The following is a 16,261-nucleotide window of genomic DNA, read 5'->3' as shown; positions in this document are numbered from 1 at the left end:
TTTGGGCTAGTGTCCACTTATAAGTGAGTATAAACCATGTGAGTCTTTCTGCTTCTGGGTTAACTCACCCAGTATGATCATTTCTAGTTCCATACATTTGTCCACAATTTTCGGGATTCCCTTGTTTTTAATAGCTGAGTAGTATTCCATTGTGTAAGACAGGTCTCACTATGTAGCTCTGGCGGGCCTAGAATTCCTAGAGATCTCCGTGTCTCTGTTGTGATTTAAATTGTGCATCACCAGCCTCTGCATTTTTTATTTTTATTTTAAAAAACAGCTTTTCTGAGGCATAACTGACATGAAGTAACCTGCCCTTCCTCTCCTCCGATCATCTTGAAGGATTCCTCATGCAGTCACGGTCTTCTTAGTTCTCCCAAGGGTTGGGCCATAGGCATGGGCCACTGTGTCACATAAACTGCACATACTTTTATTACAACTTGTCTTTTTTACAATTTGCCATTTAAAAAAAAAAACTGTATTCCTCCAATGAAACCATTAGCATGACCAAGACAGTGAACACATCCATCTCGTGGTCTCCTGGTCCCCCGGCAGCCCCTCTCTGTGTTCCTTCTCCCCACCCCCGCCCTACACAGCACCAGTCAGTGTGCTCTTTGTCACTGTATTTCAGTTCCCATTTCTTTTTCTCCTTTTAAAGATGTATATATTATGTATACAGTGTTCTGCCTGCATTGTAACACCTGCGCACCAGAGGAGGCACCAGATTTCATTATAGAAGGTTGTGAGCCACCTCATGGTTGCTGGGAACTGACCTCAGGCCTTCGGAAGAACAGCCAGTGCTCCTAACCGCTGAGCCATCTCTCCAGGCCCTTGGTTCCCATTTCTAAGGTCATCCACGCTGCTTGTGTAGTAGCAGCTCACTCCCTTTACCTGCGTAGGCTGGTTCTCAATAGCCCTTAGCAAGGGCTAACACTCTAATACGGCCTTTACATGCCTGTTCATTTCAAAACCATGTTCAATGGTGACTTTAGGCAAATGTACGTACTGCAAGATACTGGAATCTCTGAAGAATCCCACCCCACTGATGCCAACTTCTAAACGTTTTGCTTGTTCCTGACATGACTGCAGGCTTTATTACAGTACTGAGCTAAACACACATTGTCATACAAAAAACATGCAATAGTAACCACATGTGCAGTTTTAAATATAGAATCTTATTATCGTATAACTTACATGGTTTTTATTTTAAAAACCTGAAGATAAACTGATTATCTTAAGATAACAATTGTTTTGTTTTTCAAGACAGGGTTTCTCTGTGTAGCCTTGACTGTCCTAGACTCATTTTGTAGACCCGGCTGGCCTCACACAGAGATCCACCTGCCTCTGCCTCCCCGAGCACTGGGATTACAGGTGTGCACCACTGTGACTGGCTTGAGATAAAAATGTTTTATGTGTTGAACTGAGTCCAGGCTCAGGTAGAGTGCACAGAATCCTGGGCTGCATTCCAAAGACACCAATCTCTTACATTTTAGTATCAAATGTGTAGAGAGCATGATAAAAGGACAAGAAAAGAGAGAGATATTACCTGTTTTCCTAATTTTCTAACTGTAAACCAGTGTTCTTTATAATTGCATATAAAGGATCTTTCATTTCTGGAAAAGATAAAATAAAGCATGTACTGTTAAGTGGCGGATAAGATAGATACTAGCAAGTACTAGGAAATGTCTATCATTTAGGATATAGTTATACTTAATTGCTGATTTTTAAAGATAAAGATCATATAGCTCCAGGCATTTTTCACAGGATCTTAGTGATGTCATGCCCAAAAGCTTCCACACTGGATCAGTGCCGCTACGACACTGACTAAGAGCAGCTGCTCAAGGGTCTGAGGGCATCAAATGCAGCATCAGAGCAAAGATACTCAGGGTGAACCTGTCCTCATTCAGAAACAGCTTTACAAATAAAATTTAAATACAGGAATATAGGGGAAACTCTTACATCGGATCAACTCTGAGCCTCTGGTATTCTGGACTGTTGAACAGGATTAGTTCTAAGCCCCACACTTTCAAGGCATTGCTTATAACCTGTCAAAAGAAAAACAACAACTTTGCATAAGCCAAATCTTCAAGTCCAAATTTAAGTGGCACAGCTACAATAACTGGGCAAGTAACTACACTTCATATGGAAATTTTGAGAATGTTTTTAAAAAATTATATCTCCAAGAAATCCAAAACTAATATATATATATATGTCAATTTAATTTTACATCATGCTTTTTTTTCAAGATTTACTTTTTATCATTTTTATTTAAGTGTGTCTGAGTGAGCACAGGCCGTGGTATGAGTGCTTGTGGAGGGCAGAAGAGGGCATCTATTGGAGTTATAGGTAGGCGTAGACAGTCTACCACAGGTGCTGGGAACTGAACTGGTCCTCTGAAATACCAGTTAGCATTTTTAAATTCGAAGCCACCTCTCCAGCCCCTCACATGCATTTAGAAAGTGCTTTCCATACTAGCTTCCTGAGAAATGCCAGGTAACCACACAATTGATAGGTGGCACTGTCTCACGCATCCAGAAGCACCGTCCCTGCTGGGTGCTGCTTAGTCCACAGCACACACTCACTACCTGCTATGTCAGTGACCAAAGGCAGACTCCAGCAAGCTCTGCACAAGGGTCTAAAAGAAAGGCTTGGGGCTGGGAAGATGGCTAAGTGGTCAACAGTACATACTGTTCTCATAGGACCTACGTTCAGTTGCCAGTTCAGGAGGCTCACAAGCACCTGTAGCTTCAACTCCAGGGCTACAATGCCCTCTTTTGACCACACACATTAGCACTCATGTGCAGATACCCACACATAGACACATACATATACAGTACAAATAACTTCATAAATAAAAACAAATATTTTAAAAAGTTTGATATATTTTAAACTTCTGTAGTCATGAACAAAAAGCCAAACCTGATGACTGCAAGCTGAGAAAAAGAAAAGGAATTTAGAAAATGCTCCATCTGTCTTCCTGGGTAGGCAACAAAGAGACAAGCACACACCGGGCAGTAACTTAGACCAACTCGAGTGCCGGCGAGCACTCTGTGGAGTAAGCTGGGCCTCACACACAGACGGCAGGGGCTGTGCCAGCGGTGACCTCTGCTCTCACATGAGAGCCAGTGGTCCTCACAATGTCACTGTTAAGTACAGAATGGGGACCCTAGGAAGCAGCATACAAGGAATTCATAAAAATACTCAAATGAGATTCAGTGGCCAGCCTCACACCATTCGAATGGACCCCACGAGCATACATATAAAGTTAGGCATGGTGGCTCAGAACAGCAATCCCAGCACCTGGGGGTGGGGCCGGGGGTGGATGAAGCAGGACTTTGGAAAGTTCAAGGCCAGGCCAGGCCAGACCACAAAGTGTCTATAAAAGCAAAACAAACAAACATATGAATTACCACTGGGCTGGAGGTTTCCTCTGGGACAAAATCCTTGTCTAGTATGTGACAAGACCTTCAATATCATCCCCAGCACAATAAAGAATAAACCACCAGGGAATTAAAGAGGAGCCTAAGGGCCTGGGATGCTGCTCGGTGGCAGTTCGAGATCAGCACATGTGAACCAATTGCAATGCCACCCCGCAAAGGGCTGCAAATTACACAACAGACAGAAGCTCCAAACAGTCCTACAGGGATCCATTCCTGGAGGATGATTTAAATGGAAAGCTATAAGACACTGCAATTTCTTAGCTACACCAGATATCGTAAGATTGAGGCACTGTAATTTATTAGAATTAAAGCTATTAGCACCTACATGCAAATTAAGCAATCTCACTCAGAAAGAAAAATTTAAAGGCCCTATTCTAAACTAACTGAGGTAGCACACACCTATAACTCTACTCTGGAGACACAGGTGGGAAGTTGATCACAGGGCCCAGACCAGCTGTAACTATAGAGGGAGGCCCTGCCTGTCCCAAGGAAGCAAGCAACCAAAGCTGTTGTAAAGCGAGGAGCCTACAGCCCTACTGCTCATCTCTGTGTGTGCAGCCCTCAGGAGCACAGCCTGCTCTTCTGCAGACAGTTCACCGAGGGAACTCCTGAAGGCGCCATCACTACATAAAAAGCTGTACCAAATCAATCAGAAGCTGAGCTCAGCGAGCAAAAGCAGCACTGACAACGAGGCGACACTGCGTGCACTTCCGACTACTCACTTGAATAGAGAAAAAGCCGCTGTCGTCCATGTTTCCAGAAGGCTGCTGTTCAATTTTCATGGACAGTTGTGGGCAGAGGGGGTGGGAAAGGGATGAAAAACCGTCATTAGTGTGCACACTTAAAGAACACGCTGTACAGCCCCATTTACCAACTGAAGAGCAGAGTTATAATTAACGAGTCAAAGTCCCAGGGCCGAGAGAACGGCTCATCCTCCTCTAAAGAGCACTCGCAGTTTAAAAATAAAATGGGACTTAGTGAGCCTAAAGTGGGTACCTGTAAAAACGTGCGATAGTCTTCACTAGTAACTCCTCCTTCTGCCATCCTCATCCTTTCCTCTTCATCCAGCTGGTGTGCAATTGAGGATAACTCCACAGGGCTAAAATATTCTCCTTGCAATAGATTATTCAGGCAATGCTGAGCACAAAGTGAGCCTTCTTGCTAGTGTTTAAAAAAAAAAAAAATCAAATGTGACTAAGTGGATCTGTGCAGTAGCTTCTAAAAACTGTAATTACTAACTTTTTAATACAGTCAAACAAACCTTATAAGCCTTAGGCGAACCTGATTTCATAGTATACCCATTTTCATCATCATGTTTATTTACAATTATTTAACTACAGAAAGAATGAAAAATGATTCATAATATAACTTCATCTATCCAATCTCATATAAGTCTAAAAACTTACTCTATAAAAACACTTAGCCTAGAACATTCACTGTTTTAACAAGATAGTTGCTATTTGACCTTAATAGCCTGTCCTTTCAAAGTCAAGGACTGGTGTAAGTGGGAACAACTTTGTCCCAGGTTAAGACCCACAGTTCTAGAGCTGAGGCTCCCATGAGCCAACTTTGCAGGTTCATTCCAAGTCACAACTGGAAAGGAAAACTGTCACAAGCTGATGACAGTCCAAGTCCATGAGTGGACAAGCTAGCCAGGAGACCTGCGGCCAAGTTCAGTTCCCTAAGTGGTCATTAGCGTCCTCACAGAGAGTGCATACAATTTCCATGGACCCAGGGCTTCTAGTGCTAGTTAGCCGGCTTTCATATACAACTGCACCCTACCCAACTCCCCTAACCCTAACCCAAAGCCAGACTGCCTGGCACTGTGCAGCTTACTTGTCACTCTCCTGGTCCTAAGCTGTAATTAAAGAAGGGAGAATCCTGAGTGAAAGAGTCCAGTGGACACAGACCCTAAGTCTGCCTTTCTGGGAGGCAAAGGCAGATGGGAGAACACTTCCTTCTACTAACCCTGGCCGGCCGACTGACACCGTGCCTCCTGGCCTGAGCTATGTTACATGAGGATGATGACTCCAGAGAGCACCTTGTAAGATGCATTTTTACTCTGATGAGTCAACGTTAGAGGAATAAATGGTAGTTGCTGAAGCAGACAGTGTATGCATGTCTGTTATGGCTAGGAAGGCAGAGATCTGAGAGCTTGAGTCTGACACACAGCTAGAACAACTCATCTTCAGAGTCTGCCAAGGACTGCTGCCCAGGCTGGCATGGAACAAGGTTAAGCATTGCTTCAAGCTGCAGTCACACAGTGACAGAATTCTTTGTCTCTGGCTCTTTTTGCTTCTCCTGTTCATCTACTGCCACGAGCAACTTCCACTGAATCCAGCCTACTGCGAGGTCGAGACAGACAGATGTTCCACCTATACTCTAGTGAGACATGCAACCATTTCACAAGATCGTCAAGTGGCTAAAAATACACAAAAAGATGCTCATTAGTCATCAGAGACATGTGTATCAAAACCGCAACACAAGGCAGGAGACGGCTCCGCAGGTAAAGGTGCCTACTGCCAACCCCAGATACTACTGGAGAAAGAGAACTCACCCCTGAGTACTGTATTTTTCAAACCATAAGATGCACTTGGCCATAAGACACACCCAGTTTTAGAGCAGTAAAACAAGAAAAACAGTAAAAACAGCAATCAGACCATAAGGCACACCCCAATTCTCCACCCCTACACACCTTCGGGGAAAAAGTGCATCTTATGGTCCGAAAAATATGGTACCTGTCCTTTGAGCTCCAACATGTATACCTGGCCATGTGTGTCCCCGCACACACCACACCACACACACATACACACACACACACACTTTAAAATAGTACACTTATTGATTAATTGGTTGGAGGGGATGCAGGACAGCAAAGGACAACTTGCAGGATTCAGTTTTCTCCTCCTACAATTTGAGCCCCAAGGATTGAACTCTGCTTACGAAGCTTGGCAGTAAGCGCCTTGCTTGTTGAGATAAAGCCTCACTTAGTAGCTCGGGCACACCTGGAATCACTATGTAAATCAGGCTGGCTTCAAACTCACAGAAATCTGAAATCCGCTTCTGACTACAAGTGCTCAGATTAAAGGAATGTACCACCACATATAGCATTTAAAAGGGGGTGGGGGAGTTGGTTTTTGTTTGTTTGTTTGTTTTGTTTTGTTTTTTGAGAAAGGGTTTCTCTTGTAGTTCTGGCTATCCTGGACTCACTTTGTAGACCAGGCTGTCCTGGAACTCACAGTGATCCACCTGCCTCTGCCTCCAAGTGCTAGGATTAAAGGTATGTACCACCACGCCAGGCTTTAAAAAAGTATTTTTATAAAAGAAAAACTTGGGCTAGAGAGATGGTTCAGTGGTTAAGAGTACTGCCTGTTATTCCAGAGCTCCTGAGTTCAGTTCCCAGCAACCACATGGTGCTCACAACCATCTATAATGAGGTCTACTGCCCTCTTCTGGTGTGCAGGCACACATGCAGGCAGAGCACTGTATATATAATAGATAGATCTTTTTTCTTTTTAATTAATTTTTATTTTATGTTCAATGGTGTTTTGCCTGCATGTATGTCTATGTGAGGGTGTCAGATCTTGGAGTTATAGACAGTTGTGAGCTGCCATGTGGGTGCTAGGAATTGAACCTGGGTCCTTTGGAAGAGCAATCAGTGCTCTTAACTGCTGAGCCATCTCTCCAGCCCCTAAATAAATAAATCTTTTTAAAAAGAAAAGGAAAAGAAAAACTCACGTGGTGTTACTACGATGCAGCTATTGCAGTGGGGAGGGTTAGAATTACAGAAAACTGTTGTTACACGAGTGAGTCTAGTTAGTGAGGCCACTCTCCAGCTGTCCAGTCCCCACCAAAGCTTAGCATCTGCGTGCTCTATGATTAGATACACACACGGCGAATGCACTCACCAAAGCACCACTTACAGCTTTCCAAACTGGCAAGCACCCAAAAACAATTCAGATCACAGAATTACATTTACAAAAGAACACTATATAAATATATAAAGATATTAACGAAAGTAAATTAAATACAAGTAACTGTAACAATATGGATGAATCTTTTAAATATTGTTAAAAAGAAAAAATGAAAAACAATACCCAAAAGAGCAGACACCAGAGCTAGGGATGCAGCTACTATGTGCAAGTTCCTAGATTCAGTCCCCAAATCCAACACCAAAGACAGTAAAAGTACAGGATGAGGCAGGGAGAGAGCCTGGTGACCTGAGTTCTGTTCTTGGAACTGACTTAAAAGTGGAATAAAATTCTACAAAGTTTTCTTCATCTCTATGCACACACATTGGTACACGTGTCCATAAATACAGATTATAATGCAGAGACACCCAATATTTAAAAAAATTAAAAAATTTTAAGTGCATAGTATGTGATTGTTTTCTTTTTTCTTTCTTTTTTAGGCTTTTTGAAATAGAGTTTCTCTTTGTAGCCCTAGCTGTCCTGGAACTCACTCTGTAGACCAGGCTGGCCTCAAACTCATTAATCCACCTGCCTCTTGCCTCCCTGAGTGCTGGGACCACCGCACCCAGCTGGTCACCATATTTTCTAAAGATATCTTTATCTTTATATGTGTAGGTATACTGGCTGTAAGTATGTCTGCACCATGCACATGCCTGGTATTCATGGAAGCCAGAGGAGGGTGTTGGATCCTCTGAGACTGGAGTTGCAGAGGCTGTGAGTCATCACCTGGGTGCTAGGAATCCTGCGTCTCTGAGGAGCAGCCTGGGCTGGTAATCACTGAGCTATCTTTAGCCCCTGGTCAGCATATGTAAGGTACAGAAACAGTGACATCCAAACTTTTGATAAACATTCTTGCTATTAAAAATTAGGATTTGTGTCTCTGTCATCTTTTCATTTGGAAAGCTACTAACCTGCACTCCCGGCATATTCAGATAATCAAATTTATTCCATCTCAAGTCTCTGAGGGAGTTGAAGACCAGGTAGCTTACTTTTATAATGAAGCTTAATTGTTTAGGGGTTAAGATGTTTTTAGGTCTAGATATGTGTTCTAAGTTGATAATGACAGTATGTGATAGAGATTGATTTATATTTAGAAATTTAGACGCACCAAGATAGAAAAGATGTCTTCTTCAAGGCTGTCAAATACTAATAGCCAAAACACTAAGAATGTAACATTTATATAATTCCTGATTGTGTCATGGTTCTTCTTGCTATAGGTAATCTATTGTATATATGTGTAATACTATAAATGTATATGTAAAAAAATTAAATTATTTTTAAAAAATTAGGATTTGGAGCCAGGCCCATTAGTGCAGGACTGTAATGCCAGCACACTTGGAGGCAGAAGCAGGCAGATCTCTGTGAGCTTGAGGCCAGCCTGGTCTACAAAATGAGTGGGTCTAGGACAGCCAAGGCTACACAGAGAAATCCTATCTCGAAAACAAAACAAAATGAAACAAATAAAACAATCACCCCCCAAAAAACAAAAAAGAAGAGAAAAGGAAAGAAATTGGGGTTCGGAGGCTGGAGAGATGGCTCAGCACTTGCTATTCTTGCAGAGGACCTGGGCTTGGTTCCCAGCATCTACAGGGGAGCTCACAACCAGACGAAACTCCAGTCGTAAGGGGTGTGATGCCCTCTCCTGGCCTTCTCAGGCACTGTATCACTTGCTACACTTGATTCACGTAGACACTCATACCACATAAAAATAATAACATCTTTAAAAAACAAATATTATGTATCTTATTATGCCCAGTTTATGTAGCGTTGCAGATAGATAAAACTCAGGCTTTATGCATGCTAGGCAAGCACTCTGCCAAATGAGCTACATTACCAGTCCCTAAAAAACTAGCTATTTATTATGAAAAAGCAAGCACTTAAAATAAAACCTGTCCAAGTAAAATGGTACTGGTACAGGAAGTATGTTCTAAATTCTAGATTGATTAATGAAAGAAAACAACAACTTGTTCAAATCAATTTAAAAATCATATTGCCAGACTGACCGTACATGAACCAAAAAGGTCACTTGTCTCCATCTCTGATCATGCACTTTGCTGCCTTGCTGCCACCCCCAAGTTATACTGTTACCTCTTTCTGATCACGGTTTTACCCACGTGGGGACCTGAGTTCACTGCTCAGGACACAGTGAGAGGAGAAGACAAGCTCCCACAAACTGTCCTCTGACCTCCGCATGCACACCCTGGCATGCAAGGAGCACCCGCTACATTACATATGTAAATATTTCACCCAGGAGGAAGATATTAAAATTCTATGATTTGGGTCCATATTTTACTGTGTTGGGCTCAGAAGATGAACATGCTACATTCCAACTCTACCCAGATACTCTATAAAACCACCAAAGGAAAGTACAACCAAGCCACCCCCAGGTTTTTTAGTCCAACCTAAATTAAATCCCCAGGGACAGTATGAACTACAACAGGGAACAGATACAACCCTAACGGTGCCCTCAGAACTGGACCAAGAGTGGACTCGAGTCTTGGTAGGTGGGTAAGGACTGTGTGGCTTAGAGCTCAAATCACAGCCACAGTGCTGAGAACAGTCTTATTGTGCCCGCCTCTGTAACACTTAGTGTTTTCCTATCCCTTCATTTTTGTTTTGTGCTGGGGACCGAACCCTTGTCCATATTAAGTAAGCTCCAACACTGAACTACACCCCCAGACCAATTCTCACCCCTTATTTAGTTTGTGGTTCAACAAATGTAAGGAGCAAGTAGAGCCGCAGGTAGCATTTCTGCAATGCTGACTTCCAGCTTCTTAGCATGTGTGACTTTCAGGCAGCTGATCTGTATCACTATACTACAGGGGCAGCTGATCTGTAGCACTATACTACAGGGGCAAGGAGGGGAGGGAGGGAGGAAGAAAACAAAGCCACAGAGGTAATAAAGACCTAATCCAGAATCCTACAGGCAGCAAGTGACAGAGCTGGAGTGCAAACCCAGGCAGAGGTTTCAAAATCTGTGCTGTCTGGGCTGGAGAGATGGTTCAGGGATTAAGAGCACTGACTGCTCTTCCAGAGGTCCTGAGTTCAATTCCCAGAAACCACATGGTAGCTCACAACCATCTATAATGTGATCTGATGCCCTCAGATGTACACACAGGCAGAGCCCTGTATACATAATAAATAAATAAATAAGTAAATATATTTTTAAAAAATCTGTGCTGTCACCATTTCCTCAAATCAGTTATTTGGAATTAGGCTTTTCCTAAGCCCTACATATTCTGAATATTACTAAGAGCCAGCAGTCGGTCACAAAAGGGCACAGTAATGTGACAAGGTCAGTGCTCTCAGTATCGGGTCCATTTTTTTGTGCTCAGCATTCCCAATCCACAGTGCACTGAAAGTATAGCTAGAGGCTGCACACATGTAGCCGGGATGAAAGCATTAACACGAGTGGAGATGCAGGCACCATAGTAAGAGCTACTACAAAACATCACAGCCAAGAAAGCAGCCAGTGTTGATAACTGACTCTTAAAATTAGGAGGTAGTAATTACAGCCCATGGGCCGAAGTTCAATCTTCCTAAGTAGCTAAATAATGTATTTTAGAGAGTTTGGGGGAAGAAACCTACTCACATAAATGAGACCACGTTACAGAGACATACAAAATGGCCTGCGAAGGCTTAAAATATCGAGAGGTTGGGCATGGTGGCGTGTGCCTTTAATCCCAGTAGTTGGGAGGCAGAGGCAAGTGGGTTTCTGTGAGTTTGAGGCTAGCCTGGTCTACAAAGAAGTTGCAGGCCAGCCAGGGCTACACAGTGAGACCCTGTCTTAAAAAAGAAAAACTATAGAAGAGCTGTATGCTTTAAATAGAGCCACATTCCTTCTAGATCCATGGTTTTCAATTTTCCTCATGCTGTGACCCCTTAATACAGTTTCTCATTTGCGGTGACCAGCCAACAAAAAATTATTTTTCATTACTACTTTATAACTATAATTTTGCTATTGTTATGAATCATAATGTAAGTATCTGATACGCAGCTGGTCTTAGGTGACCCCTGTGAAAGCGCTGTTCAGCCTGCACCTCCTGCAAAGGGGTCAGGACCCACAGGCTGAGAACTGCTGTTTTAGATGCTCAAGGAACCCCCCCCCTCCCAAGGGCTTACTCAGCTAGGAACTCTGGTGCTCCCACAGTCTCATAGCACATGCCGTGTGGTTAACTCCATCCATTAAAACATTATCTCCTCAGCAGCTCTCCACCTTATTTTGGGGAACAGTCTTTCACTGAGGCTAGAACTCACTGAGTCAGCTATACTGGCTGGTCAGCAAGTACCAGAAAGGCACCCAGCTCCATTCCCTACCTCCAAGTACTAGGGATACAAACACACACTGCCCTGTCTGAGTTCACATGGTTGCCGGGGATCTGAACTCAAGTTTTCAACTTACACAGCAAACCTTTAACTAGCTGAGGCATATCCCCAGCCTAAGTTTTTGCTAGCCTAGCACTTTGGATATAATGATTCAGTAGTTATCTTCACTGAAATCTGCTCAAATGAGGAACAGTTGATATTGTGAAGGAATTGTGGGAAGTGGAGAGATGGCTCAGCCGTTAAGAGTACTGGCTGCTTTTCTAGAGGACCCAGGTTCAACTCCTAACAACTACAGGGCTCATGGCTACTCTCAACCCTCTGCAACCCCAGTTCCAGGGGGCTCTTCTGGCTTTAGTGGGCAGCAAGAACACACAGTGTACAGATACACACAAAGGCAAACACCCATACAGTTAGGGGGTGCGGGTGGGGGCTCAAGACAGGATCTCTATGTGTAGTGTAGCCTTGGCTGTCCTGGAACAACTCTATAGATCAGGCTGGCCTCAAACTCACAAGAGATTCCCGTCTCTACTTCCACAGTGCTGGGATTAAAGGCATGCACCACCACCAACAACCAAGCCAAAAATAATTCTGAAAAGCATTGTTTAAGTCCCCTGTGTTAAGTTTCAAACCCAGGACAAGCAGCTGAGGTGCCTATTTAACATATCAAAGTGGACCTGGCCTCCAGGTTCTCCCAGCATCCCTCAGTCCCTATCTGTTACAGGATATGGCTGTCACATCCCACCCTCTACACTGAGCTGCCCTTCCCCCAGAAGTTCTTCTCTATTATATAGGAAAGACATTTTGGTTGCCTGCCCCCTTTTGAATGCTTCTGCACCTTTGGCCTCCGGGCAGTAGATTTGCCTCTCTCCCTCCCCCCTTCCTCTCCCCCCACATGACTCATGGTCATGACCACTCTGGGCTCTCCCAAATGTGTCTGCCCCTAGCTATGCTCTCTCACGTATCCACCATACCTAGGACCAGTCACGTCCTTTCCTTACCTTTTTATTTCTTTTTTCATTCACCCTAGTGATGACTCAATAGGTTAAGAGGCTTGCTGTGAAAGCCTGAGTTAGATCCATGGGACCCACATTAAGTTGGAAGGGGAGAATCTACTTTTTGAAGTTGCCCTCTTTGACCTCCACACAAGCACACAAACAGTAACGTTTTGTTGTTTTTGTTTTTTTTTTTAAAGAATGCATGGTAGGTCGGGTGTGGTAGCGCATGCCTTTAGTCCCAGCACTAGGGAGGCAGAGGCAGGCAGATCTCGGTAAGACCGGCCTGGTCTACAGTCCAGGACAGTCAAGGCTACACAGAGAAACCCTGCATCAAAAACAAACAAACAAACAAACAAACAAAAAATAATACATGGTAGGGGTCTTATGAAGCATTGAATAGCGTTCAAAGCCTAACATGTTTTGAATGGGTTTTATGCCACAGCCCTTGGAAAATTGGGTGGGGGCAAACCAGCGAGAGTGCGCTAGGAGTCACAGCGCATGGCTGAAACCCCACAACTCAGGAGACAGAAACAGCAGGATGGAGAATCCGGAGCCAGCTTAGGCTACAAGAGATCTTTTCACAAACTACCTTGTTCCTGTTCCAAAACATTCAGAAATGTCTTCTTAAGAGCACTTTATTTAACAATGTCTTAGGTTTACATCTTTTGCCTTTCCTTTGTGATACATGAACTTTGTTCCTACTAAGTAACTAAGACCCTTTGTTCCTACTAAGTAACAGCCTCAACTAGCAACCCTCTCCAAACCTAAAACGATTATGAAACTTGGTATCATATGCCAAAGTTGTCCGAGAAACACCCAAATGACTTGATAATTGTATGCGCGCATAGACCAGTTTCTCAACATACTTTGTTACAACAATACTTTTAATCACAGTCACTTAGGAATTAAGGTAAGGAAAGAGACCAGCCAGATCATACAGCGGAAAGATTCTAATCTATCCATAATACCTAAAAACAAAGCTGGCCTCCTGGTCCGGAAAAATGGGATAGCAAACCAAACTCAAACATCCCGTAATAAAAAAAAAAACGCTTATGACGACTTCCCTCCGGGGTTTCCTACTTTACTTCCTAAGTGGCAGGCCCTTCAATGGGAGAGCCACGGTCACAACTGCAGAAGGACGTGGGATAGATCATCTAGATCTAAATGCATGCGACATTCCATTATAGAACTGAGTTGAGAAAAGTTGATTCTGCCAGAGAACAGGTTACGGGGCGTGGGTGGAGTTGGGAAGGGTCCGCCAGAGGTAGAAAAGCGACCCCCCTAGACTAGACCCTAGGAGAGAAGATTGAAGAAACCCAAAAAGGCGTGGCAAGTAAAGAAGGAACGCCCGCGCTAATTCTCCGGGTGAAGCCCCCCAAAATGCCAGGCCGGCCCTGGCTACCCGCCCGGTCCTCGGGGGCGACTGCACTGGCGGCGCAGGCGGGAGGCGTCCCGAGCGGAGCCACGGGGAGAAGGCAGGAATCGCCCCTCACCCAGCCAGGTCGAGATGGGGGCGCTCGGGCCCCGCCCTGAGTTCCTGGGGCGACGACGCTGCTCCCCACGCCCGCCGCCGAGCCGCGGACAGCTCCCCACCGAACGCCCACACTCACTTTCTCGTGGAAGATGGACTCCATGTTTATTTGTCTGGAGCCAACGGCCCCGGCGCGGAACAGCCCCTTCCAGCAGCTCCGCCCACCCCGGCCCCACCCCTCCTCCCCGGCCCGCCCCGCCCTAACACGTGCCTCCTACGAACCAATCACTACTGCAGGCGCACGTCACGCGGAACGCGGATCCAGGGAGCGCGGGACACGTGACCTCGGCGGTGGGTCCTCGAACGCCTGTCCTCCCGCGACGCGCGTGGTGCTGGGGCGCCGCCTGCCGTGCGGAGGAACTTCTCTGCCTTCCGCATTCCTCTGGACAGTCTTGTCATTTTAGGGTTCTATATGAGGATCCTTGCAGACAGGTTTTATGTTCCTTTTTTTTTTTTCTTTTCCACCTTCTTTGGTACTTTCTGCTTAACTGCACGTAATTGATACCTCCTCTTCCACTGAAAACCTCATTCAGGAAAAGGTACTGGTGTAAAAACTATAGCTAATAACTAGTTACGGCTGACTTAGAGCCCACTACTAAGTGCAGTTTCATAGGCATCTTTTGATGTGTGTGTGTGTCTGTTGAAATATTTTATACAAATAAGGAAATGGAGGCACGAAGAAATTAGGAACAACACAGTGTCCAACAAGGTGGTTGGTTGCCTGTTGGAATGAATATCGGGTCACCGGTTAAGTACTCTAGCTCTGAAAGAGGAAGCATAGGTGGGGAAGTGAAAAATCAAACAAAATGTTGAGAGGCGCGCGCACGGGGTGGGGTGGGGGGTGTGGATGAAGATTACGCGTAGGATGGGCACAGATCTTGCACCATGGAACCATTTTAGGTTCTTTAAAGTCAGTAAGGGAGCTGGGTAGGAAGGCTCATTCTTATAATCCTTGCACCTGAAAGCAGAGGAAGAAGTATACTAAGTTGGAGGACAGCTGGACTATGCCAGCCTGTAGCCTGGGTTACATAGGGCTATCCTGCCCCCGTCAAAATAAATAAATAAAATAAAAGCGACAGGCAGGTAAGATTTTTTTAAAACTAGAGGCATGGGATCAAATTAGCATTTTAGAGGATCACTGGGCAACATAATGTTTGAAGCTATTTTGGGAGAAATGAGATGATGGTGATCAGGACCCCGGTAGTAGTTTGAGGATGAAGAGACCACTTCGAAGCTTTAGGAAGCAGACTCGGAGGAATTTGGGGAGGAGGGGATGTTAGGGAAAACGTGTGGGTTTCTGCTGTAGGCACCGCCCATGTAGCAGGAGTGCTATGCCAATCAGAAGCACTTTGTAGAATGAGCAAAGGTCTCCGGAAGAGAAAACAAAGGTTTCGTTTTGGGAATAATGAATTTAAATGTCTATGCAGCATAACAACAAGAGCAGAAGCTGTTTCGAGCTGTAAGGTTGGGATTGAGTATCCGAAGGGCTGGAGAGATGGCTTTGTGGCTAAGAGCATTTGCTGCTCTTGTTAGGGGACTTGGTTTGATTCTCAGAACCTACATGGAGTCTCAGAACAGTCGGTAATTCCAGATCCAGGAGTTCCATTGCTTCTGCAGGCACCAGGCATACACAGTGATGCACATACATACATACACATAAGCATAAAGAAATAATTTAAGGGCTGGAGAGATGGCTCAGTGATTGAGCGCCACCTGCTCTTCCAAAGGTCCTGAGTTCAATTCCCAGCAACCACGTGGTGGCTCATAACCATCTGTAATGTGATATGGCGCCCTCTTCTGGCTAACAGGAGCACATGCAAGCAGAACACTGTATATATAATAATAAATAAATCTTTAAAAAGCAACTTTTAAAAAAAGAAATAATTTAAAAACACGAGGTAACTGAAATCATAGAGTGAATGTAATCTTAAAGAAAAGGAAGAGATTGAAAAGAGGATCTAAAGCTATTAAGTCCTGAAGATAGAGAGCAGTAGGCAAGAA

The 16,261-nt window shown here is 44.4% G+C and overlaps 1 protein-coding gene across 15 annotated transcripts in view; it reads right to left on the bottom strand.

The window, feature by feature from the left end:
• ATXN3 (ataxin 3) overlaps window positions 1–14,464 on the bottom strand; it is a 40,824-nt gene extending 26,360 nt beyond the window's left edge. For 9 of the 15 annotated variants that reach the window (XR_014781204.1, XR_014781205.1, XR_014781206.1 and 6 more), the window contains exons 1-5: window positions 14,223–14,378; window positions 4,434–4,598; window positions 4,160–4,204; window positions 1,957–2,042; window positions 1,544–1,610 (exon numbers count right to left, since the gene is read on the bottom strand). Coding sequence is in view for 10 of the 15 variants with exons in the window: in XM_084792672.1 (XP_084648798.1) it covers window positions 1,544–1,610; window positions 1,957–2,042; window positions 4,160–4,204; window positions 4,434–4,598; window positions 14,223–14,363 (504 nt within the window). In the remaining 5 variants the exon portion in view is untranslated. Of the gene's footprint in view, window positions 1–1,543; window positions 1,611–1,956; window positions 2,043–4,159; window positions 4,205–4,433; window positions 4,599–14,222 lie in introns of all 15 variants that reach the window. The other 6 variants (XM_084792679.1, XM_084792680.1, XM_084792674.1 and 3 more) reach the window with 6 other exon arrangements.
• Between the last annotated feature and the right edge of the window lie 1,797 nt (window positions 14,465–16,261).

Source organism: Acomys minous (genome assembly GCF_964271855.1).
Source record: "Acomys minous genome assembly, chromosome: 8".
Lineage (NCBI taxonomy): Eukaryota > Metazoa > Chordata > Mammalia > Rodentia > Muridae > Acomys > Acomys minous.
The sequence above is the reverse complement of the archived record's forward strand: the minus strand, read 5'-3'. Positions and strand labels throughout refer to the sequence as shown.